This window comes from Lipotes vexillifer, unplaced genomic scaffold, assembly GCF_000442215.2.
Source record: "Lipotes vexillifer unplaced genomic scaffold, Lipotes_vexillifer_v1.1 scaffold916, whole genome shotgun sequence".
In the NCBI taxonomy this organism is placed as follows: Eukaryota; Metazoa; Chordata; class Mammalia; order Artiodactyla; family Lipotidae; genus Lipotes; species Lipotes vexillifer.
Window position 1 is genome coordinate 846484 of NW_006798383.1, and position 27714 is coordinate 874197.

Below are 27714 nucleotides of genomic sequence, written 5' to 3' on the forward strand. Positions count from 1 at the left end.
GAAAAAGCATTTGGATTTTATATGATAGTTTAAATATTTCTGAAAATGTTGATAAACACAAGCTGTACTTGGAGTTTGATGACAGACATGCTTTTAACATAAGGTCTTCATCCTAGAATGTGACTTTTTCTAAAAAATATTCAATCTTAGGCCTCTTGCTGCAGGCAGGTTCCATGGGAATACACAAAAAAGAGGCAGGGAAACAGTCCCCATGGGAGACTGTTGTTTCTCAAAAACAGGCTGCCATTACATCCTGTGAAGTTCATAAAGTGCTTTTCCCTTTGCTCAGTCATCCAGAGTGAAGTCAAAGGGCTCAAAGTCTTTCCGGAAGCGACGAGCCAGGGTCTCCTCCTCTTCCTTGCTGATCTGACACTGCCTCCAGTCAGACTTGTCAGGAATATTAAGGATAGCTTCACTAGCCAGGACCTCCCTGCAGAAAAAGCAGAAGTCAAAACGGACAGTATCAGTCCAAAACCCACTCTTCCTTCGATTCCTCTCCAACCAGAGAGCCCCACTCAGCATCACCCAAAGAAGGTATGCAAATTTATCTGACTTTGCTCATACCATTTTCTCTGCCCTGAGAGCCATCTGTGCCATTCTATCTATCAAAGTCATGCCTGTTATAAGTGACCAGTTCAGGTCTTAGCTCTTCTAGCCCCTCAAATTCCATTTACTTCTCTGAACAACTTGGAACTACATTACTGGTACCTAGAGAAGCAACATGGCACAGTAGAAAGAGGGCAGCCCCTGATATCAGAAATATCAGGGACTGGATTCCATTCCTAGCTCTGCCACTTGCTATCTGTGACTTGAACAGATTACTTCATCACTGTGCCTTGATTTCCTTGCCTATGAAATGCAAAATAAGGGTTTTCTGATGTATGGAGACAACATAATCAAAGCACCAAACTAGCTGTAATTACATCCTGCCTTAAACTCTAGTTCTGTCATCTCGGGCCATTAGTGTGCTGAGGTGAAAAGTCAGGCACCTAGTCTCATACCCCACTCTGACTTTCTGCCTCTCTTTCTAGTGCACTCAGGCCTACATAGGCACAACAGCACAGGCTCAATGTCAACAAAACCACCACATACACAAGCTACCTTCTAAATGCCACTGCTTTATACTTTTACTTATTTTGATATATTAGAAATAACTCCTTTGCAGCCAATTAAGCTGACTGTGCTCTTTTCCCCATGGGGCCCCAGTGTGCAATGACTGCAAACAGCAGCCTTCTTAGTAGGGTATGCAGCCTGTTGCCTCTATGGGTTGCCCTAAGGGACCCTGGAGACAGCCCTTTCCAGTGGACATTCATGACTGGCATGCTGTCCCCGATCTAGGCTCCAGACAGGTACGCACGGGGCCTTGGGAAAGCCCCAGGGCACAGTGGCCAGGGTCCACATTGGCCAAGTCATAATGTCTATCCACAACTGTTCCTGCAGAACAAGGAACATGTGATTGAGGCCCTCCACAGGGCGAAGTTCAAGTTCCCTGGCTGCCAGAAGATCCACGTCTCCAAGAAGTGGGGCTTTAACTAAGTTTAAATGAATCTGAAAACACAGTGGCAGAAAAGCAGCTCATCCTGGATGGCTGTGGGGTCAAATACATCCCTAATCGTGGCCCCTGGACACATGGTGGGCCCTGCACTCACGAGAGCCTTGGCACCATCCCCTCCTTACTTGTGCCCACCAATAAATCCTTTCTTGTCAAAAAAAAGAAAAGAACTCTATTTGTACATTTGTATGGTTCATTTTCCACTTTGAAGCTACAGTAAATAGAAAGGCTGAAAACAAATCACATGAGTCTTCTAAAAGTCAAAGGGCCTAAGCTCAAGTTCTAGTTCTCTGGGCAGACCATCAGTCTACCTCTTCATCTGTAAAATGAAGACATAACCGCCCTTCTTGTGCAGCAGGAAAAAAAATATGTCTTTTCAAGTATTTCGTTAACTGTAAAATGCTATGTAACTGTAAGTTACTATTGTGAAAAATACTCAATGTTGAAAATACAACCAACTTCCAAGAGCACAAAATCATTCAGAGACTCTATCCTTTGTGAGCTAATGTGCCTGTGTCATCAGTGTCCACACCTGAGTCTGTTGCTGAATCAATAACACAAAGATAATGTCAGATGTTTGAAGCTCCTAACCCATTTCTTCTCATTTATTATCTTTCTGAAAATGAAGACAACTACGTTTACTGGACTTATCCAATGGTGGCAATCTCTTGGAGGCTTTCCAAATTGCTCCAAAAAGGGTTCAAGATTGACTCAAAGCTCAGTTCTAACTAGGGGAAAAGCCACTGCAAATCACAGACACCAGCATCAGATAACCTGTTCCGCACATTTTCAACTCCCCTCCATACTCTCTCTTCTTGCCAGCAAATTCCTGTCTTCATTCTCTACCTAATTTATACCACTCCCTGTATAGTTCTGCAGTCATGTTCTCCATGATATGAGGAGCAAAAATGAAGCCTCATCCAGACCTTTAGGACACTACAGGGTAGTAAGTTAAGACCTCACATCTTTGGGGTCCAGCAGGCCAGGTCACTGTGTGACCATGGACAAGCTACCTAACCACTCTAGAGCCATGCTGTCCACTATAGAAGCCACTAGCCTGACATATTTAAATTTAATCCTAATTAAATTAAATTAAAAATTGAGTTCCTCAGCCATATTAGCCACATTTCAAGTGCTCAGTAGTCACTAGTAATGTTGCTGGTGATTACTATACAGGACAGTGTACTTTTATAAAACATGTCCATCATCATGAAAGTTCTATTGGCACTCCTCCAGAGCCTCATTCTTCATACTGGTAAATTGGGATGACAGTACTTACCTTACAGGGTTCGGAAGATTAAATGAGGCAATGCATGGAAAGTTCTTGGCACAGTGTCTGGCACAGAGCACACGTTCAATTAATAATAGCATTTTCCTCCCTTGGGCTAGAATGCCCACATGCCAAAGTTTACCCTCTAAATATCTCTCTCAGGCTCAACTTCAGCCCTTTCATGACGCCTTCCACCACGTAGAAATGGGCTCTCCCTTTTCTGAATTTCTAAAGTACACTGTTCCTCAAAACTTTGTTACAGCACTTTTCATATTCTGCATTGCATTACTGTCATATATGTAAACATCTGACTTGCCCTAAGACTATTGGTTCCTTGGGGCAAGGACTGTTCCTTGTTTGGCTTTTTACTCAACTGGCCATGCAGCCCACTACTTCGTTCAGAGTAGGTCTAGTGAAAATACATTTAAAATAAGAAAAATGTACAAACCTTCCAAACTGCAAAGGAAAATTCTTTTTAATTCTGTGGAAAAGTTTCTCTCCTGTATCAAGTTCAACATAAAAATATGCTGCTCCTGGCTGTGCAATCTAAAGTAAACAGAGTCATATGAGGACATGCAATAGTGCTTTAAAAGTCAAAAACCCCAGCCCATCTCTTTAAAGCTTTAATTTGGCAAAGAATTCAGCTTAGAAGCACAAGAAAAAGGATGTGAGCAGATATAAATCCCAAGCCACTTAGTGGAACTAGAGTTTAAAAAGCCAAACTGGCAGATATTACAAAGATCCTCCCAGTAGTACCTACCTTCCTAAGTTCCTGCCTTAGGAAATTTCTAATTTCTTGCTCTTCCCAGGAAAGCATTAAGGCATTGATGTAATACCATCTTCATCTCTAGTCTAACCAATACCCCATGCTCCAGTACCAAGCTGTCACCTGCCCATTTAACATTTTTTAAACACCTTTGAGTACCTCAGGCTCAACATGTCAGAAACCAGGTCTTTACTTCTCCTGGAATATGACCTTCCCCTCCTGTTTTACCTGCTTGATGTCTGAGTGCTCTGGGATTTCCAACAGCTCTATTTGTTGCTCCTGGGCCTGAGTAATGAAGGCATCTTTAATGTCATCAGTAGCGCAGCGGCTGAGGGGCACAGGAATGACCTGGGGTGGGGGGAGAAGCAGGAGAAATTCTTCATGCAGGTCTCAGAGAGCTCATGCCTCCTGCACAGTCGCTGAGACGTAGCAAATCCATCACAGGGGTGGAGAAACACCCCTCAGCAGAGATTCTCCTCAGGCCAGACAGGTCTATGTCAGCCTGTCTGTAAGGACTTAAACTTATGAGCTTGCCTGCCACATGTGGGAGCCCATCTCTGATGTGGGAAAGGCTAGAAAGAGATCTCTTTGTCATTAAACCTTTGCCAGCTCCTATATAATATATGTGGCAGAGTCAGGCCCATTTGAAAACTTAACAAATGTGCCAGAAAGAAAACCACCACAACGACAATCAAATTATCCATAACAGTCTCTGAATTTCTGAGCTGCTAGCCCCAGGCAGGATCTGACACCATTTCCTACTTCTGAGCTGCCACTCATGCTGAGCTTCACACAAAATACCCACTCTCTTCCAAACTCTATCTATCAAGGCCCATACCTTTCTTGGAACCTTCCTCGACTACCCATTCCTTTTCTCAACAAGGCACTTACTATCTGTGCTATTCACTTGTACTGCCATGCACTTCCTGTGAATCCCTGTAAAATCTCTGGACTTATCACCAGAAACTCTTTAACCTTTTAAATGAATATTATTTAAATATTAATATGAAAATTCATATTAAAGATTTTAAATATGAAATCAACTATTTAAATACTTAACCTTATATTAGAATCAAATACTTAAATATTAATTAAAATTAAGTATTAAAATTAACATTATTTGTTGATGGGCACTTGGGTTGTATCCATGTCTTGGCTATTGCAAATAGTGCTGCTATGAACACTGGCGCACATGTATCTTTTCAAATTAGAGTTTTCATCTTTACTGGTTATGTGTCCAGCAGAGGGAGTGCTGGATCATAGATAGCTCTATTTTTAGTTTTTTGAGGAACCTCCATTCTGTTTTCCATAGCAGCTGCACCAATTTACACAACAACCCAAGTGCCCATCAACAGACGATTGGCTTAAGAAGATATGTTTTATATATATATATATATATGTATATATATACACAATGGAATATTACTCAGCTATAAAAAAATAATGAACTATTGCCATTTACAACAACACAGACAGATGAACCTAGAGAATATCACACTTAGTGAAGTCAGACAAAGAAAGACAAATATTATATGACATCACTGATATGTGGAATGTGAAAAAAAAAAAACACAAATGACTCTATATACTAAACAGAAACAGACTCACAGACATAGAAAACAAACTTATGGTTACCAAAGGGGAAAGGGAGGGGAGGAAGGATAAATTAAAACAGACTCCAGACATAGAAAACAAACTTATGGTTACCAAAGGGGAAAGGGAGGGGAGGAAGGATAAATTAGGAGTATGAAATTAACAGATACAAACTACTATACATAAAATAGAAAACCAACAAGGATTTACTATGTAGCACAGGGAATTATATTCAATATCTTGTAGTAACCTATAATGGAAAATAATCTTAAAAAAATATATATATATATGTAAAACTGAATCACTTTGCCATATGCCTGAAACTAACACAATATTGTAAATCAACTATACTTCAAAAAAATTAACATTATTTAAATATTTATCAATATCCAGGTCCCCATACAGCCCTTCCAAGTTCTTGGGCAGAGACCACCTACCTGTAGCTGGAGGTGATGGCTCTTATAATTTCTCTCAAATAGAATACATCGTTTGCCTTGACTCTTAAAGAAGCGCCTCAGTGTAGCCTTATACTGCTCAACCTCTTCCACCACCTCTGCTGAAAGTTCCGCCACTGACTGGTAGTGTCCAATGGGCAGGATGAGGACATGGTCATCAGATAAGCCTCCTTTGGCCAGGGCAAGGTAGCACTGAAGAGGAAGCACACAGAAGTGAGACGTCAATACTGCATGTGTGATTCTTCAGGGAGAAAAGCCTCTACAGAGCGTGAGCCCAAGGGTGTGGGAAAAGTGCTCAAGAGGCTCTCAGTAGAAATTCTCCTCTTAAAAAAAATCTAATTTTAGAGGTTACAACAACAATGTTGTCAAGCACCTGCTGAAGAATAAGATTAGATGCAACAAATTTCTTTTTTTCTGGCTGCATGGCTAGTGGGATCTTAGTTCCCTGACCAGGGATTGAACTCGCACCCTTGCCAGTGAAAGTGTGGAGTACTAACCACTGGACCGCCAGGGAGTTCCCAGATGCAACAGATTTCTATGCAACTATCAAATGAACTGGGAGCCAATGAGCAGCACGCAGACCGGCTTTTGGCTACAAACACACCAGAGCTGAAGGAGACTGGAACAAACGGTTGGTTTTTCCTCCCAGGCTCCGAACTTGAAAGCAATTTTTCAGTTTATTATCACCCCCAGCCAAAGAAAGATACCACTTCTGACTTCAAATGAACCACTTTCCTTACAGTGACACCCAACCTCACCCCTAAATATACCTCTTAGGCTCACGAAAAAGGCGAAGATGACGTGATTAGCATCCAGTGTCCCTACAGCCTTAAGCTGCTGACTAACCTCTGCAAAATGAAAGCAAACATAACCTAACAGGGAAGGAAGAAGAAGAAACCTCAAACTCAGGTACATCCAAAAAACTGTAGTTCCCAACAATGGCTGCCGGCAGCTAAACAGCAACTAAAAATATTTCTGTCAAAACCTAAACACGCAAGACTGCTCTACCACTCAGACATTCTTTGAAGGGAAGACACTGAGTGAGTAGAGAAAGGGCCAGTGAATATCAACGCAGGCAAATGAAGGTAATGGAGCTTTAGAAAAACAATCCAAAGTATACTTTTAGTGTGGTGGGTTCAAAGTTAAGGCTGAAGGAAGGAGTCATTTATTTTTCATCTACACTGAGAAAGCCCAAGAGAATGACAGGATAAGTATCAGAAACAAACTAAAGCATGATCATCCTTGATCTCCTCGGCACAGAGGACTGAACACATCTATGGAGTTAATATTCCAGATGACTAAAGTTCATCAAAACCTCATATGTGCTAAAACATTAAAAAAAAATTTTTAATAACCATTTTGATTGTGTTTGTTTTAAAAGGTTACTCTAGATGCCTGAGTTTTCTAGCCTTTCCTTTATGTCAGTGGGTCACTGCCATAAACAGCAGTTTTTATACTGTGATGTGCACTGAAGCTACTGAAGTTTCTAGTCTAGACTAAATAGCACCCCCCAAGGCAGTACCTTCTAGTTCTTGTGAATAGTTTCACACTTGGCCGATCTCTTCCCTTCTTTTCAAACTCTCAACTTGTAATCTGTTCTATACTTGAATTATCTCTAATTTTATCTCAAATGTATAAGTAGGACCTGAATGAATATTTCTCCCATAGACAAATGCATGGATTTTTCAATAGTTATTCTGGACTCTTAGCAGCCCACACCTGCTTTTACCAATTTATAGCCATGGGCCATTAGCATACTTCTATGTATATTCCTTGAGGAAGGCATGGCAAAGACAGAGAAAAAGCCAGGGGAAAAAAGTAATGAAAGGAGATCAACAGGAGTGGCTACAGAGGGGACTCCAAGCCCTGTGCCAGACACCCACAGGTCACCAGAGGTTCCCAAAAGGTTTCTAACAACAAAGGACAGTGCAGGTAAGTGTAAACTTGATTACTAGCTAGGCTCTAGGCTAAAATCATCATGTGACCTCCTACTTGGGGTGCTGGGTTGGGCCACAATCAAAATCTGAGATAGTTTTTGCCCCTCTAGCTTTAGGTCAAGATGAGAAGCAAACAGGTTTCCTGATTATCCCCTAGGCTCATACCCTAAGCCAGATACCCTAGGCAATAGAAAGGTACAATAAATGGAAAGGAAAGGCCATCTCTCCTGGAGGCCCAGAGCAGCACGGAGCTAAGTCACCCATTCCAAATCTCTTGTGCCCTGCATGGCATTCTGAACCTACTGACGTTTCCTAAACAGAAGGCAGTCGGAAGCCTTCTCCCATACCATACCATATGGGAGAGAAGGATAGCATACGCTAATCCAAGGAGGAAACTAAGATCCAAGAGAGTTAATCCAAAAAGATATTCCTATAAAAAGAAGAGTTTTTCAAGTTTGCTTCTCTTCCCACTGAAGAGTTCATCCACAGGCTCTATGGCCCAGCTGTGTCACAGGCCTTGACCCCATTCATGCTCCCCCTAGAGACAGGAGTGTGCCAATAAGCAAGACATAAAAATTAAATTTAAATGACTGGGACTCTTCAGTCAAACAATAATGGCAGGAGAGGGATGTGACTTAGAGTGTAAGATGACACAGATTCTAGTCAGTCTATAGGAGGCCACAGAAAAGGGCCCTCACTGTCAGGATAAGCTGAGGAAAAGGTCATCCCCAGGAAACAAAATTAGAATAAATAAATGAAAAATGGATGAAAGTATCTGTCCACAGAAGCATCACACACTAAGAGATGATTTGTAAATATTTTCCTCAGGAGCCTTGGGAAATAGCCAATTCTAGTCATGGGTGACTAGGGTGCAAATGTAACCCTGAAAATTAAGCTTCTTTCATTCTAAATGAATGAAAAAGAATAATGGTCTATATGAATCCCAGAGGAATGAGGGTCAAAAACTAATATTATTTAATACCTAATCAAGCCCTGCCCAAGGAAAAGTATCTGGGGAAATCTGAAATAGGATGACTTTACTGTGAGACACACATAGTTCATCAGAACTTTCCACAGCCTGAATAAAATCCTTCTCAAAATCATCCAGTTCTCATAGTCTGATTCAGTGCTTACCAAGCAATCTTGTAATTATTATCTTGGGTTCCCAGATACCCATACCAGGAATGTGGATGTGGGTATTCCCATCATTAAGAAGCTATATCCTCTACTACTAGGCAAAACTGAGTATTTACCACTTTAGTCTTTTATATAATCAGTGTAAATCAGTTCCCAACATTGCACAATTATCACAAATATAAATTAATAAACTCAAGTTTTTAAATCTGAAGATATAAAAAAGAATATCAACATTTTTAGCCAAATATGAGTGTAAAGGCAACAGAAGACTCCCTTTTTGGGACAAAGAAAATCCTTGTCTTTGTACTTCCCTGGTGGCACAGTGGTTAAGAATCCGGCTGCCAATGCAATGGACACGGGTTCGAGCCCTGGTCCGGGAAGATCCCACATGCCATGGAACAACTAAGCCCGTGTGCCACAACTACTGAGCCTGTGCTCTAGAGCCCGTGAGCCACAACTACTGAGCCTGCGCGCCTAGAGCCCGTGCTCCGCAACAAGAGAAGCCACCGCAATGAGAAGCCCACGTACCGCAACGAAGAGTAGCCCCTGCTCACCTCAACTAGAGAAAGCCCGTGCGCAGCAACAAAGACCCAACACAGCCAAAAATAAATTAATTAATTAAAAAAAGAAAAGAAAATCCTTGTTTTAAATAGTAATTCAAAAAAGCAACTCATCACCCCCAAGTAGTATGAAATAAAAACATATGAAGTTCAAGAATTACATAAAACATCACCCTAGGAGAGCCATACCTATTTGTCAGAGAGGAGGGAGAGAAGGAGCAATCTTGTGAAACTGGCTCTACTAAACCACAGGAGAATTGCTATAGTTGCTCTAGTCAAAAAGATAGAAAATAACAAATGTTGGCAAAGGATGTGGAAAAACAGGAACCCTCATACATTGCTGGAGGGAAAACAAGATGGTATAGCCATTTTGAAAAATAGTTTGGCAGTATCTTAAAAAGTTAAACATAGGGCTTCCCTGGTGGCGCAGTGGTTGAGAGTCTGCCTGCCAATGCAGGGGACACGGGTTCGTGCCCTGGTCCGGGAAGATCCCACATGCTGCGGAGCGGCTGGGCCCGTGAGCCATGGCCGCTGAGCCTGTGCATCCGGAGCCTGTGCTCCGCAACGGGAGAGGCCACAACAGTGAGAGGCCCGCGTACCACACACAAAAAAAAGACTAGTGGTTGCCTGGGGCTGTGGGTGGGTATGGAGACTAACTGTAAATGGGCATGAGGAATCTTATTGGAGTGATGAACATGTTCTAAAACTATTATGTGATGGCTGTACAATCAGTGAGTTAACTAAAAATCACTGAATTGCACACTTAAAGTAGGTAAATTTTATATGTAAATTATGACTCAATGAAGTTAACAGAAAACAAACAGGTGTCTCCTCTGTAAAAGGTTCATGGAAGTAACTCACATGTGTGCCAATGCTGACCACCAAATGCTTTTCCACTTCAGGGCTGGCAAGGCAAAACCAGCAGGGTCCTGGAGGCTGAGCTTCACGTGGAAGAAAGACAAATGTTACCATGGTCCAAGCACTCCAGCACATAACCACCCTACACAATTCAGCCTTGTCTGATTTTTGTATCCTGCAAACACTGATATGTACATGGTACTGCCACAACGGACTGTGTCTGCTGTGCTCCCACTATGACCCCTGCCCCCATCACCATTATCAATGAAACTAAACCTCTATTCAAAGTTCTGAATTTGTTACCAATCCACAGGTAGGTGATCCATGTGATAACCATATATTGATTAAAGTAGCATGTAACTGGCAACTAACTGCAATGAGAGAACACTCAACTGGGTGTCTGGAGCCCCAATTCTAGTTCTAGGCATGCCACCAGCTATCCACATGACCCTGGGAGTACGTGTACCCTCCCGAAGTCAGCCTCTTCATCTTTGAAACAAGGGGGTGGAGAAAGAGGATCTCAATGTAATAGCTCTAAGTCTTTTCTACCAGTTTGATTATTCTATTATTTTATAAACCCACACTGGTTTTGTAGGCTCTTAACCTTACATTTACAGACATGACAGAAAGGAGCTTTTTCCATAGTTCTGACAGGAATAGCCTCAGACAGCCTCAAAGTCAGGCCACCTTTGCATTCTTTTATTTTTCTTATTGGTCCTAATGACTCAATATACAATCTTCTTCTGCCAGAAGAGGCTCTCTTAGCAATGCTGCTTCCCAAACAAGACCCAAAATAACAGTTTTTGCTCACATAAGAGACCTCTGGAACCAAGGTACTTACGAAGTTTGCGAGGCTGCTTTGGGTGAGGAGAAGACTTGCTATCTCTGCCTATAGATGAACGCTTCCTTCCCGGCTTTTCATTTAAATCAAAGAAAAACTGACAGGCTGAATCTTCCTGGAGCAGCCAAAGGTAGAAGAGTAAATGTTATTAAACTAACCTTTAGACAAGTAGCCAACCATCCACATACAAGGGAATGTTCCTGCCATGTCATGTCTTTCCTCCCTGTCCTTTCTGCCTATTCTAGAGAAGAAAAATATTTTCCCAATCCTGATGCCTGGACTCTCAGTCATACCTCTCAACACTTATCCAAGCTACCACCAAATTTATCCCTTTGGAAAGGTGAATTAAAATGCAAGTTATACAGCAATTCTTGCCTAAAACAGACTAGCATGAACCCACCCACATTCCTTTCCCTTTCTCTCTCAGTAGGGCCGTGGTGCAGTCTTACAATTTCACAGATCAAACAATTCTGAGTTTTAATTAAAAAGATAAGAAAAAAAGTCTGAGAAAGTAGACAATGCATACTAGTAAGGAAACTTGACATTCCTTGCTTTAGTGAAGGGAAAACGAATTTCAGAAAAGTCTGCTATTAAGAAATTTCTTCAGAGTAAATCTTATTCACCTATACCACTCATTATAAGATCACAAATTACATTGCTACCAAGCAGTTGGATCCTTGCCTGAAGAGTTAAGATCAGAGAATTAACTTTAGACAAGGAAAGATTTTACATGTGTAACCCCAACATATGAACCAAGTTTAGACAACGGAAGACTAAAAATATGAAACTGTTAACCCCAAACTATAATTAAAAAAACAAACAAAAACAAAACAAAAAACACATTGAGCTTACTGGAAATCTACTAAGGCTTTCTAATCACCAGCATGATTTCCCAAAGGAAAAAAAAAGATTTAGATTCGAGGGATTAAACTTGCCTTATGAATTAAACTATAACCAGGAAAAGGATACCTGTAATGGGCAATCCTGCCCAGAAAATGCCACCTCTCAGTCAGAACATACCTCAGGGGCAGGAATTTGCTTTCCTATGGATGCTTGCTTCACAAACTTTCTGTAAGGGTTTTCAGTGACATCTGGAGGCTGTTTTACCAGTTCTGCTACATCCATTAGTTTCATAGGAACAATACTGAATGCATAAAGATACTTTGGGAGAAGAACAACATAATATTAAGGGAAATACTGTTTATGCAAATGTAATCAACCTATTTTATTATAAAATTTCACATAAAGCTTCAGAAACTGAGTAAGATTAAAGAGCAGCAACCAGCCCATCTGTGGTTCAGAGAATCCACAGCAATGCCATTTCAGTGATCTCTGCAGGGGCAAACCAAGGGCTGATGAAGTAACAAGCAACTAATCAAAGCCCAGCCCCTCTACAAAACAACTATCACTGCAAGGCCCAGAGGGACTTGCTCCATAACCCTTGAAGACAAACTGCTTCTGTCTCTGGGTCCTTTATCTTTGTGCACTTTGTCCATAGTCACTGCACTGCCCTTCTTTTTTTCTAATGAAAACTAAATTGGACAACTTAGTGTTTCCCTCTGATTTTATACAATTTCTGCTGTATATGCTGATAGATTTTCTTAGGGATTAGTAGCAAAGAAATAAATACTCACATAAATATCTAAAACCATGGACTAATGGCACAGATACTGAAAACTACGTGAGATACGAATAGATGCTTAACCTCACTACTGATCAGGGAAATACAACTAATTAACAATGATACACAACCTTCTTCTATCAGAATGGCAAAAAATGTTAATAAAAATTAGACACTACCCATTGAGAAAACAGACTCATACACTGCTGGTAGGGGTGTAAACTGGAACAAAATTTTGAAATGAATTTACTAATACTTTCCAAATTTTAAAATGTGCATATTCTTTGAGTGAAGTATGCATTGCTTAGGGTTAAGGCTAACATGTCCCTGAAAGTAAAGCAATAGACTAAAAATACTGTGAGTGATGCTCAGTCTTGAAAGGGCAGTTTAAAAAAAGGAAGGAAGGAAGGAAGGGAGGGAGGGAAGGAAGTTAAAAAAATTACACATCTAAACTTGCTAAGAACGCATTGGGCCTAAAAGTTTAAGATACTATGGAAAAAACAAAATATTTGTTTGTCTTTTGCATGCACAGTTTATGACATATGATAGTAGGATAATCTTCAGATAATTTATATATTTTCCCACGTGACTGACTGTTCTGATCTTTAGCTATTCCAATCCACAATATCCTGCTTTTGGCCCTACAGAATCAGAAATGCTCTCAGGGAAGTGAGAAGAACAATATACTTTTCTGGTATACCCTCTTTCATTCACCTGCACTGTTTTCCAGTATAAAGACAGATTCCAGGTATCACTAAGATTCCCAAAGCCAACGAAGGCTTAGGTAAATCCTTGGGAAGATTTTATTATTTCTGCTAAATGAAGTTGCTAAAAGAAGCAAAACAAGAGTACCATCTGAGGTCAAACTCATGAAAAATACCCAGAGAGACGACCACATGGATGTGGGAAGAAACACATCATTCATTTGAAATTTTGCCTTTGTTCCACTGGGCCTATTTTCCCAAACCCTTCTCTAAAATCTCCTACAAAGGACCCAAGGAAACCTGACCTTTCATTACCATATTATTATAAAGAGTAAAGTCACTGAAGTACTGGGACATTGCAGTTGGGGAGAAGGGAAGATCTGAATGCTAAACTGGGCAAGAGGAACATTTATCAGGCAGACAATGAATATTAACCAAACACCAAACACTCAAAATTTACCTTTTTCTTTTCTGGATTTCCAACATTTGCCAGAGCTATGAACCTGGTGGCGTGCTGTGCATTTTCCTGCAGAATGATGTGGTTTCTATAATATATTGGAAAGATAATAGGTTACCAACAAACTTTACCTTTTTTTTTTTTTTTTTTGCTTGCCCCCCCAGGTTAAATATATTAAAAAAAACACTTTTTTTGCCTGGCACCTCGAGCTTGCGGGATCTTAGTTCCCTGACCATGGATTGAACCCAGCAGTGAAAGCGCTGACTCCTAACCACTGGACTACCAGGGAATTCCCACCAACAAACTTTACTTTTGATTTGCAATTATGAAATATGTAGACTCCATGGGGCCATGAAAAAAGCACAGGTCCTAAGTCTATCACTACATCACCACCAGTAACATCTCAGATGTTACCTGTCCATCCAGTAGAATAATCACCCCTACTTCCCGGGACTGCTGTTAGGAAAAAAATGAGATCACGTATTTGAAAAGCACAAAAAACTCTAAATTTGGCTTTAAAAGAGTCAGAAAATTGGCAAAATGTTGATAATTGCTGAAGTAGGTTATGGGTTCAGGAGAGATCATTATACTATTCTCTCTTCTTTTGTGTAATAAAAAACTATAATAATGAAAAACAAAGAGAAATGAGTTTTAAGTGGAAAAAAATGCTTCAAATGGTAATACATAGCATGATTTCATTCTCCTAGGAAAAATATAAAAATACATGAGTGTCTATGTTCCCTAGAAAAAAAATGCCAGTATTTTTATTATGATAGTTACAGGTTTTTGTTACAGCTCTGGTTAAAAAGTTGTACGGGGAAGAGATATGGGAACATATGTATATGTATAACTGATTCACTTTGTTATAAAGCAGAAACTAACACACCATTGTAAAGCAATTATACTCCAATAAAGTTATTAAAAAAAAAAGTTGTACAGGGTTTTTTGTTGTTTTTTTTTAACAGCTTTATTAAGATCTAATTCAAATACCATACAATTCACCAGTTTTTAGCATACTGACATATACTAAGCCACTACCACTATCTAATTCTAGAACATTTTTATCATCTTAAAAAAGGAAACCCTGTATCTATGAACAGTCACTCCCCATTTCCCTCCAACTAGCCCCTGGCAACCGCTAATCTACTTTTTATCTCTATGGATTTGCCTATTCTGGACACTACAGATAAACGGAATCATGTAATATGTGGTATTTTGTGTCTGGCTTCTTTTATTTAGAATAATCTTTTCAAGGTTCACACATGTAGCTTTTATCAGTACTCCATTCCTTTTACTTACCGAATAACATTCCATCATACGGATATACCACAGTTTATTTACCCATTCATCAGGTGATGGATATTTAGGTCATTTCCTCATTATGGTGATTATGAATAATGCTGTTATGATCATTTGTGTACAAGTTTTTTGTGAACCTATGTTTACATTTCACTTGGAATAGGAATGGAATTGCTGGGTCATATGGTAGGCAAATGCCAAATATTTTTGCAAAGCAGTTGTACCATTTTACATTCCCACCAGCAACATATGAGGGCTTCAACTGCTCCACATCCTCATCAGCACTTATTATTTGTCTTTTTGATATAGCCATCCTAGTGGGGTGAGAAGTGGTATCTCATTGGTTTTGAGTTGGATTACCCTAATGGCTAATGATGCGTGAGCATCTTTTCATGTGCCTATTGGCCACTGGTTTATGTTCTTCAGAGAAATGTATATTTGGATCCTTAAAAGTTTTTTTTTTTTAATTTTTTTTCTGTTTTTTTTAAATTAATTAATTAATTTATTTATTTATTTTTGGCTGTGTTGGGTCTTCGTTTCTGCGCGAGGGCTTTCTCTAGTCGCGGTGAGTGGGGGCCACTCTTCATCGCGGTGCGCGGGCCTCTCACTGTCGCGGCCTCTCTTGTTACGGAGCCCAGGCTCCAGATGCGCAGGCTCAGTAGTTGTGGCTCACAGGCCCAGTTGCTCCGCGGCATGTGGGATCTTCCCAGACCAGGGCTCGAACCTGTGTCCCCCACATCAGCAGGCAGATCCTCAACCACTGCGCCACCAGGGAAGCCCTGGATCCTTAAAAGTTTTGAGTGGCTTATTCCTATAACCTTTCTGTTTTTAGTGCATGCTTTCAGAGAACAAGAGGTTTTTCTGGAATGCATATATGGAGATATAAGAGAAAAATCCGTAGTGTCTATGGTTATATCTTAGGCTGTGGGATTACAGGGAAAGGGCAGGTTATATTCTTTTTGTTCACCTATATTTTTTGAACTTTCAACAACACATATATTGCTTTTGTATATTAAAAAAAAAGGTTTTTAAAATCATTTTGGGGATTACCCATGCCTTTAAAGTGAAGATCTTTCAGAGTTAACTTTACTTAGCTCTATTACTTATAAAACACTGGTTTTATCCTTTAAAAACTCCATCTCCAAGCTATACTGAAAAAAGAGAGAGAGAAAAAAAACTGATACAAGTTCTTGATTCCTAAATTGAAATACTTCTTAGGTGATTATTCTGAGTTTAAGACTATACAAGGGGGCTTCCCTGGTGGCGTAGTGGTTGAGAGTCCGCCTGCTGATGCAGGGGACACGGGTTCGTGCCCCGGTCTGGCTGGGAAGATCCCACATGCCGCGGAGCGGCTGGGCCCATGAGCCATGGCCGCTGAGCCTGTGCATCTGGAGCCTGTGCTCCGCAACGGGGACTATACAAGGAGTAACCGTTTAACCTGATCAAAACAGGACTTACTGTACATCAAGCTATGATAATTAAACAGCATTGTTATGTCAGACCCTCAAACCTCTAAGGGGCTTTAAATGATACACTGGATGATACAGTATCATCCAATCCCTTGTATTTCAAATTAGGAAACCAAACTCAGAGAATTGGAATGATTTGAGAGTCACTCATTTCATGCCTGAGTAACTAAAAGAAACCAAGATATTATATGGCTGAAATGAACATGTGAAGTTTACACAGAAAATCCAGGCAAATTCTTCAAAAAAACAAAAAGAATGAAATGCTACTCACCGATATGGAAGCCTCTCATAATAAGTCTTTTCCAATGCAGCAAAATGATATCTTGGTTTCAAGCCTGTGGCAAGACTGGAGATCAAAGCAGAGCCACATTTTTTGGTATCCACTTCTCCCTAGTAAATAGAAACTTAGTCATCATAACAGACCTAGGAGTTATCATGAAATGCAGAGATATAACAAGACACTTTGAAATGTCTTTGGAATATTTATGTGGCTACATTGTGGGCAGCAGGATTTGCGTCATGAATTCCATACTTATGGCAATCAGAGACATCTCAACACATAAGGGGAACTGGGCTATTACAAATGCAGAAATAGGAACAGTTGTTGGAAGCCAGAGGTTAAGGGAGAAGGTAACTCCTCCATACTAATACCCAAAACAAGGTTTATTATAATCTTTTTTCGGAAAGTAAGTACTCTCTCTGGAGCCCACAGACAGTAGTACGTCTATAATTTGCTTCATTGTGCTCCTCTAGCTCTGACAATGCAGACAGTCATAGTCATTGCAGAAGATCAAAATTAAAAGCTAGCTTTCAGGGCCCCTAGGATCCATAGAATATTTGCCATAGAACATTCAAGGACTTCATCACATAAGCATACAATCCTTTATTTTGCTTCAGTCAAGGAAGGTGTGGCTTGTGGAAGGGCACAACCATGCCCTTGTCACAGTTTGTAATACAAAGTCTGTCAAAAGTTAGGTTTGTTCCCAGAGCTTCCATTAACAATAAATTATGTGCTCTCTCATCCATAACATTATTTATGAACTTCATTCTAAGAGAAGGTATTAACTGGAAATAAAGAAATTACCAGAGTTAATTTTCCACTAAGTAAAGCAAAACCTTCCTTTTGTCTTATGCTTGCCTCCTTCAGGTGTCTGCTGAAGGGCAGGGAACTGGCCTTGAGGTTAGTTACAGTACCTTAGGGACTAGTGAGATATACTGTTTTCTCCCCTATAAATACCTTGTATGATTACTTATAAACTTTCATCAAAATCTACTTTAATCAAAAATTGTAAACTTTTTTAGCACTGCTGTTCATTATTCCTTATAGAGTATCACGTGTCTTTCTCCCATCATCACTTTAGTAGTCTTTCTCTGGATCTTCCCTAGTTCTGCTGTATCTTCTCTACGCTGCAACCAGCACTGCCTCTTGTATACTAGTGGCAGAATAACCATAGGTTTGTGGAAGGGGAAGAAAGTGTTGTCCCTTCTCCCTTCAAAATCCTGACAATGCCTGGTATTTTGTTGGCCTTTTTAGTCATGGACACATTATGTTAAAGTTGGCAGAGTGGTCTACAAGGCCCTTTTCTGGATCATCTCTGATAACTCTACATCTAGGAGTTGATATTTGTCCCTAAATGCATTCTTACATTTTCCTTCACTGAAGTTCAGCTGATGCTTTCTGCGCTCACATACAACCTTTCAAGGTCTTCCTTAGGCTGATTTCCACCAAGGTAGCTCCCCATGAGAGCTGTCACTCACCAACCTGGTGTACATCCTCTTCCTACAAAAATATTTAGATCGAACGCCATGGCACGCTCCAATACATTCCAACATTAAAGCTTTCCCATTAGAAAAGAACTAAGTTTTCAATATATTGTTTCCCAACTTTAGATCACTATCCTCAATCCCATGATGATTCCTTCCACCTTTTAAAATATGTTGATAGCCAAATAAACCAAATAAATAAAACTTTAGAGCTGCCACTAGCTATAAATCTTTTCACTGAAAATTAGTGACCCCTCAAAACTTAAGAAGAAGCTTGAGAAAGGGTACTTGAAGCAGAGAATATAATTTTTTTAAAAAATTCATTTATAAGTAAGACTTCAGCATTCTCTCTTCAGTGAATCGTGCTTTCGTTAAGATCAACTTTTGCTTTGGTCAGCCAATAAGGCTTTAAGTAACCCGAAAAATTCACAAAAGATTTCTACTGAAAGGAACTAAGAGCTGAAATAGTCACATAAAGAGCAAAAAAGCTCAAATTAAGCCACTGCAATTTGCTTTTAGAAATTCCAACTGAACAAACACTACTCACAGAAGAATTCCCAAAGTTCCCCACATACTTGGGCCACGGGGATGTGAGCAAGATATCAACACCCTTAAACTGTGATGTTGACCACAGCATTGTTCTCAGGGAAAACACATCCTTGGGACTAAAACTGTAACCTGGGACAGGTTCATTTAAGGACTCTGTCCCACTGAGGTACACAATCTGCAGCCCCGAGCTTCCAGTGAAGACACCTTTACGACCTGGGTTCAAAGAAAAATGGACAAGTTTTAGTCAAACTACTGAATGAAATGTCACTCTGATGATGAATCTCTTTCCCCATGCCCCACTTCCAGCTCCGAGGTCTCAATGTTGGATGGCTACAACAGTGTTCCTGTTCAGTAAGTAAGAGCAGTCCTTATGTGAAGGCTGCTGGAGCCCACAGTCTGATTGCCCCAGGTGCCTTGCAAATGAAAAAACCTAGGAAGCACTGATTAAGAAAAAGGCTTTCTGCCTTCTAGAGACTCCAAAGGGACTAAAAGAAATCTAGACACCTGGATATAGGGAGAGGCACTGAGAAGAAAAAAAAATAACTGCAGCTGTGAGTAAGCTATAGTCTAGAATAAATGTACTCTTCATGAAGGCAGAAGCTTCCAAATGAAGGAAAACATTTGGAAAAAGCAATTACTTGGGAAAAATTAAGAGACTCTGCCATCTTCTAAATTTATTCATAGCTTGTGCCCTTGATTCCGTTTCCTTCCTGTTGCCGCCAGAACCTTGTTCCATCAATTTTCACTTCCCTTTCATCTACTGAGTCTCTTCTCAAATGGCTCTTTCCACATACTAACTCATAAAGGAACACACATACTAACTAATAAAGGAACACACATATTGACTAACAAAGAATAATAAAGTAAAAAAGGAACACACATACTAATAAAAAAACTATAAAAAGAGCATTTATAGCAAAGGAAATGTAGAAGCTTTCTAAAGAAATGAGAGAGGAAATGTGAAGACCAGTTGAGCCATTTTAGAAAAAAATGAGTTGAATGATCCAAGAAGCAGTAGTGGTAGGGGGAGGGGAGCAGGTGGAGAAGAAAAGCAAAATTTGACAGTGCTTTTTACAACAGCCAGACACTGAAAGAACCACTAAGAGTTTCAGGGGGTTGTGGAGGAACAATTTTAACCCGGAATTGAAGAGTGGACCTGGAATCAGAAAAAGGACAAAGGCAATGAAAAACTCAAGGATCAGCACTAAAAACTTGAGTTTTTCAAAACCTCAGTGAAACCTAGAGCTATAGCAAATTAGGAGTCCAATTAAAAAATAAGCTGTATACATCTAGCAATGTTATATGGTGAGACCACATACACAGAATTTTTTTAACACAATTTATACCCAAAGTACTTCAAACACTGTAGTCAAATATTTTATTCCTCTAGTTGGCTGAAAGAGTATATATTGTGTTGTGAAAGTACAAGGAGATTGCGGAGAGGTGGGAGACAACATAGGAAAAATGACATAGTCTTAAAGGTATAGACACTGACTTTACCAAAAAAAACCCTGATCCCCATTCTCTCAGGCAGTCATGGCAGATGAATCCAGCCACAAATTTCCTGGGAGGCTAATTCCTGGGACACATTATGTTCATTACAAATACACAAGATATCAACTTACCCAGATAAGTAATGTTTTCAGCTAATTCACACCCATCAACATCTTGGAAATATTTTACTGTTTCCTGGTTATTGGCACCCAGCACGTATGTCTGAATAGGAGCTAGTGAGAGAAACAGACATGACACCAGCTAGTTACCAGATCTGCTTTGGAACCTGAGAACTGTATCCCCATAGGAAAAACACTCGTAGCAAAAGTAAAGAGTCTGCAATCCTAGGGAATTCCCTGGCACGGGTTTGATCCCTGGTCCGGGAACTAAGATCCCACAAGCCACATGGCACGGCCAAAAAGAGTCTGCAATCCTATACATGGAACATGGTCACCACATAGGATATCCTACAACCAGCCTTGTGGCTTGACTATTAAATGGTATCACTAGGCTGATGAAGTAACATCTTAGAGAGGATGGTCAATGTACAGTTAGGAAAACACAGACCCCAAAGAGCTTAATAAAAAACACTGAAACTGGGGGAAAAAAAGAACACATATGGTTGCATTATTCAATTCCTTCCTACTGAGAAGAGAATTCTTTTTCTGGAACTAAATCCAACCAAATTCAAAATGTGAACATTTAGATATATAGGCATTCTTCCCAGGTCAATACAGAACTCAAAGGCAAACTCTTCAATCACTAACGTGTGAAAAACAACTAGGCAAGAACCATGTAGCCTCGAAACTTTATTAGAAATCATATGTTAAAAATAAGTTCTGTACCTTTCTTGATGCCAGTTTTATATTCCTCCCATTCAGCATCTGGAGTGGAGCCAAAGAAATTTCCTACACACAACAGCAGCTAAAATGAGTTTTTTAAACAGATATATGAGATTTTTTAATAATATCAAATAGTACATAATTAATTAATAACGTTATTGAGCTAATTATCCTATTTAATGATCTCAGTTTTTTCCTTAATCGATTTACAGAATTTCCTTAATCAATTTACAGAATTTCTAAACATAATTCTTCTACAACAATTGTAGTAGTTACTGATTCTATAAATTCCTAAATTTTGGCTCCCTGGATGTCAAATACAAGCTGGGGAAAGAGACAAGAGGGTCAGGGAAAAATGGAGAAATCAACCTTAAAAAATCCTTCCGCAAAATACAAAACAATATTAGATACCCTGAGAGATACAGGGCATAAAGGACACATTTCCTGCTTGTTGTCTAACTCAACCTTTAACCCAATGAACAAATTATCCCCATATCTAGAATACTCTTCTGTACTCTAAAAATTTACAGTCTAGCTGGCAACAACACATAACAATTACATAGGGCTCTTTAGACTGTGAAGCATTTGCACATATGCTATCTGACTTCACTCATACCATATACTCAGAAATAGATCTGTGCTTCCCAATCCCAGGGTCAGAATCACTTAGGGAGGTTCTGCTAGTCTGTTTTCAGTTTTGCGTACAGTAATAAAGTAACAAAATTCAAATTCAAAAAACTATAGAAGGGTCTACAGTAAACACATCTCCCTTCCCACACCACTTTTCAGCTACTAAATTCCCATGCTCAGAAAAGGAATTTGGACTTCCCTGGTGGAGCAGTGGTTAAGAATCTGCCTGCCAATGCAGGGGACACGGGTTCGAGCCCTGGTCCAGGAAGATCCCACATGCTGCAGAGCAACTAAGCCCATGCACCATAACTACTGAGCCCGTGCTCTAGAGCCCGCAAGCCACAACTACTGAGCCCACGTGCCACAACTACTGAAGCCCTTGCACCTAGAGCCCATGCTCCGCAACAACAGAGGCCACAGCAATGAGAAGCCCGTGCACCACAGAAAAGAGTAGCCCCTGCTCACCGCAACTAGAAGAAGCCTGTGTGCAGCAAGGAAGACCCAATGTAGCCAAAAATAAATAAATAAATTTGTATACATTAAAAAAAAAAAAAAAGGAACTCAGTCTAACAAAAAAGGAGAGTATGTGTTCAACTAAGAAATGTATAAAGGAGCCCAAACTTTATTTTACTATGTTTGATTACAACAGTCAAATTAAATGCAGTAAAAAGAAACATCTTACATCAAAGTTTCCACTTTTCTTCTGAATTGTTCGAACTCTATTGAATAAAACATCAAACTTTCCTTCAACATCTCCACATGCCAAGCTGCAAACAAGACACAAATGTTAAGGCAATGCAGGACACACAAATAAGCCTGCCAGGTTTGGTATACACTAGTCTTCCTGGAATAGGGAGATATGTGATCCAGTCTCTGAGGTTACCTGAGAGGTTCACTGCATGTGAACTATTAATGACCACTGGGCAGCTCCACCTAAAGGTCTCACCAATAACTTCACCATATAAGATTTAGCTTATCATTTCCTCCAAAATTTAATCAGCTTATTCTCACTTGCCAAGTTTTGTGGCTGAGTCTACTGCCAACTTGGTTACCAAGACTCAAAAATCCCCCATCCAGTCATCATCTCCTCAATTCCTTTTTACAAATATCTTTCAAAGTCATCCTGCCCTTTTCGTTTCCACTACCACTATCTTAGCACAGGGCTTCATTCATCCATTCAACAAACACACTCAGAACATCTACAACATGCTTGCTAAGTGCAGTATGCCAAGTACTATGCTAAGGACACATTAGGAGTATAAAGAAGAGGGAGACTCAGTTCAAGCCTCAAAGAGTACACAATCAGGGAAGGGGAGATACGCTGATAGTTATACATTTATATGAACAAGGGCAATAATAGGAGGTATGTGTAAAGTGTTATGGGGGTAGGGAGATAGAAACTGACAAGACCTGAGGTTTGTAAGGCAGACTGACCCTAAGTTGTGAGGTAACTTGTTCTATAATCTCGTTTCTGAGTTTTTATACTTTTGATTTACATGGTTTTTCCACTTCTCATATCATTTTCTTAATGTCTTTTAACTCATCTTGAAATATTATAGTTCTTGTTTTGTCAGTATGTCTTTCTGGTGTGCTTTACTGTCCATACCACTGAACATTTTAAAGGTAGTGAAAATGTGAGTAGTGAAACAATCATATCTGTTTTCGAAAGATCATTTTAGTAACAGAGTGAAAGATGGTCTGGAGGAACAAGTGACTACAAGCAAAAATACCAGCAAAGAGGGCAATGTCAAATGAAGATGGGGAGGAGAGAAACAGAAGGGAAATTTAGAATTCTGAAGACTTGAACACAAATTGGAGTGGAGAAGTAGGAATGGAGGATAATTACAAGGCTGAGCAACTGAGAGTCCTGTAGTTTATGCAGAGGCAGAATCAGAGAGAAATACGGTGAATCTGGTATTGGATACAACGTAGAGAATATACTTACATTTCCTCTAATACTCTCCCTTCTTCCTGTCCACCCTACGTAAAGCCAGCAGTTTAATGTTCTTTCCTCAAAAACATTAAGACAACTCCACTGCCTGAGGAACCACAGCTTTCCACGAGTCCCTGAACTCTCTTCTCAATGCTTTCTCCAAGTTTCCATAACAGAAACCTTCCCTACTGTAGATCTGATCACTCTGTCTCTGCCATTCCCTTGGGGTAGTTATTTCTCCTAACAGTCCCACACTACCCATCTTGAGTCTAAAATTTTCCCATCCTTCAAGGCCTATCACATCTCTAAAGCCTTCCTGACCACTCAGAAATTCCTCTTCTCAAAACTTCAGAAACCCATATAGCTTTTCAGAGTAATCTCTGTAATAAATTATTACCACTTTCACTTATCTTCTGAGCACCACCTCTTCTAGGAAGCTCTCCAGCCCCTATCAGTCACCAAATCCTGGCGCTCCCACAGGATCCTGCACTTCCTCTCTCATAGCAGTTGTCACATGGAATTATCTCTGTTTTGGGGAGAGCCATTGTCCAGTCTGTACATCATAAGACACCTCAAAGTTCATCATCTCCTCATCTGGGCCCTCTTCCAGTGTTTCCTATCCCACTGAAGAAAGAAATCTAGGACCGGGACAATGCTGACACTTTCTCACTCATAACCAAACCACCTCCAAACCCTGTTGATGTCCTCTCCTTAATAAACCTTGAATCCCCGCACTTCTCTGCTTTTACGCTATCTAATCCTAGCTGTTTTCTACTTTGGCTATAATTTTTTCTTCACATTGCAACCAGAATCGCTTTCCAAAATGAAAATTTGATCATGCCAAGGCGTTCTTAAACATTCCAGTGATCCAGTGACTTTTTTAGGATAAAGACAAAACTATTAATCAAGGCTCAATCCTCACTACCTTGATTCCTCACATTAATCCAAATACCCTATACACCCTCCCAGAACCGTGAACCTTTCTCTCCCGACATTTATCAGGACGGTAATTCAACATTTATCTGAATTCTTTGATTAATATACGTTTCCCTAAACTGTAAGATCCATTAGGGCAGGAACTCCACCTGTGCAACGCCTAACACAGTGCCCGGCGCACTGCAATTGTTCAATCAATACTGTTGAATGAATGGAAGTCCTCTCTTCACCATCCCCTCAAAAAGCGGGCCAGGGCAAAGGCCCTGTCTCTCTCTCCTGTCGACCACTGCCCAGAGCCCATCAATGGGCCCCATGCCGACAATTTTTGGCTAGTAAATATACTGCGAGGAGAAACGAAGGGGAAATGATGTCAGAGACCAAGACGGCCTAACATGAAGGAGGCCTGACGCTAGGAGCTTCCTCCTCTCTCAGCGAGTGTCGCCAAGAGTCCCCCTCTTCAGAAGCGAAAACGGCCAGGGAAAGAAGCAGTGGCCAGGCAAAGACGCGATCGAAGCTCACCAGCAGCCGCCGGGCTTCCGCCCACGCCTTTCTGTCTTTAGAATACCCCCTCCAGCGCGCGCGCGGTTCAGGCTCAGGGTCACACACACACACATGCTTCAGACTCAGGGTCACTCTCTCTCTCTCACACACACACGCGCGCACGCGTGGTCGCGCGCTTCAGACTCAGGGTCACTCACAGGCGCAGCGGTTTCTCAGCCATCTGCCCTTATAGCCTGGATTGGGACGACCACCGAAAGTACGGGAAACGAACCCACGCTCCTCCGGAAAAGGCGGCCGCACCACGAGAAGACGTCAGAACTCCCAGCCAATGAAATCTCAGTTACCTACGGAGAGCGCCGAGGGACAGATGCCTCTCTCAGGTTGTTTTGCCTCGAGCAGGAATCAAGAAACCAGGAGCGTGGAGAAGAAGGGACAAAGGACGAAAAACATTCCGATTGTAATTTTTTATTTGGGGGCAGTTGAAATTATTGAATTGCTAGAAAGCTCTCTGCACGGTGTTGTCCCCAACCTAATGATGTAACTCTCGTGGGCAAGACAGACCAAATAAATAAATATTAAAAAAAAAAAAAAAAGAGTACATGGGAAATTTGAATATACGATTTTATTTTTTATTTTTTTGGCCACACCAAGGACACCTGGGATCTTAGTTCCCCTACCAGGTATGGAACCCGCGGCCCCTGCAAGTGGAAGCACGGAGTCTTAATCACTGCACAACCAGGGAAGTCCCTCTAGTCTCTTTTAATCTACAATGGCCCACCTACCTTTTGTTTTTCATGACATTGAGTTTTTTTGAGAATTCAGGCCTTATTGGTTGGAGACAACAGTGTTTAAGGGAAATGGAAGAGTTCCTGACAACTGAGGGGCATGGGAGACTCACCAAATGCAGCCAAACAATTCAAAATTAACTAAAACTTAAAATAAGTTTAAGGAAGAACAACAAAGTTCTGATTTTCTTCACAACTTCTACAATGCTTTTTTGGGAAAAATCAAGTTAACTGCCTCAAAATATTGAGGCCTCTGTACTGCTGTCACATTGATATTTTTTCTGCTCTGGGGGTAATACAGCCCAGCCCAGCAGTGGAGGTCAAGATGGAATCTTGAAGAAGAGTAGAAGTTTATCAAGCATGGGCAGGTGATAATTTCAGGAAGAGGAAACCTCAGTTAAGATATGAAAACTCATCCATAGAATTCTGTGTTATATTTTTTCTAAACTGAGGTATATGGAATTCAGTGTTATCTTTGCAACTTTCCAGCAAATCTAAGTCTGTTGTAAAGTAGAAAGTTTACGGGAAAAAAACTCGTCCATTCGAATTTAAGGTAGCTCAAGATAGCTCAATACAGTGTTAAGTGTCAGAGTAACAGGGAATGAAATTGAAAAAAGGAATACAATAGGGGCCTTGTATGCATGCTAGGAAATCTGGCTTTAGAAAACACATTCTTCCCAAGCACACATGGAACATTCTCCAAGATAGATCATGTATTAGGCTACAAGTCTGAATAAATTCAAGAAGATAGAAATTATAATCAAGTATCTTTTCTAAGCACAATGACATGAAACTAGAATCCAGTAATAGGAGAAAAATTGGAAATTCACAAAAACATGGAAATTAAATAACACACTCTTGAACAACAAATGGACAAAAGGAAAATCAAATGAAACAAATGAAAATGGAAACACAACATACCAAAACTTATGGATATAGCAAAAGCAGTTCTAAGGGAAGTTTACAGCTGTAAATGCCTATATCAAGAAAAAAATACCTCAAATAAACCTCAAGGAACTAACATTACACCTCAAGGAACTAGAAAAAGAACAAACTAAGCCCAAGGTTGGCAGAAGGCAGGAAATAATAAAAATTAGAGCAGAAATAAATGCAATAGAGAAATGGAGAATAATAAAGCTAAGAGTTGGTTTGGAAAAGATAAACAAAATTGACAAAACTTTAGCTGGACTAACCAAGACAAAAAGAAATTAGGACTCAAATAAAGTTATGAATGGAAGAGAAGACTACAGAAATACAAAGACTATGGAAGCAATTATCTGCCAACAAGTTGGACAACCTAGAAGAAATGGATACATTCCTAGAGACATATAACCTACCAAGATTGAGTCATGAAGAAAAAATCTGAACAAGTCAATAATATGTAACGATTTTGAATCAGTAGTCAAAACCTCCCAACAAAGAAAAGCCCAGGATCAAATGGTTTCACTGGTGAATTCTAACAAACATGTAAAGAATTAATGCCAAAAAAAAAAAAGAATTAATGCTGATCTTTCTCAAACTCTTCCAAAAAATTTGAAGAGGGAACACTCCCAAACTCATCTTATGAGGTGAGCATTACCCTGATACCAAAGGCAGATAAGGATACTACATGAAAAGAAAACTACAGGCCAATATCCCTGATGAATATAGATGTAAAAATTCTCAACAAGATACTAGCAAACCAAATTCAACAGCACATTAAAAGACTTATATGCCATGATCAATTGGGATTTATCCCTGGGATACAAAGATGATTCAACA

General features: G+C 40.1%; 1 protein-coding gene across 1 annotated transcript; it reads right to left on the bottom strand.

Moving 5' to 3' along the window:
- CWF19L1 (CWF19 like cell cycle control factor 1) lies at nt 1-25452 on the bottom strand. Its single transcript, XM_007470336.1, has 14 exons — nt 25366-25452; nt 22481-22565; nt 21172-21250; nt 20458-20559; nt 18831-19045; nt 16791-16909; nt 13755-13839; nt 11990-12130; nt 10970-11084; nt 10132-10211; nt 5619-5828; nt 3817-3936; nt 3271-3368; nt 1-430 (listed from the first exon to the last, which is right to left on the bottom strand). Exons 1-14 carry the CDS (start codon nt 25386-25388, stop codon nt 286-288), a joined length of 1617 nt encoding a protein of 538 aa, XP_007470398.1. The 5' UTR covers nt 25389-25452; the 3' UTR covers nt 1-285.
- Nucleotides 25453-27714: the final 2262 nt, after the last annotated feature.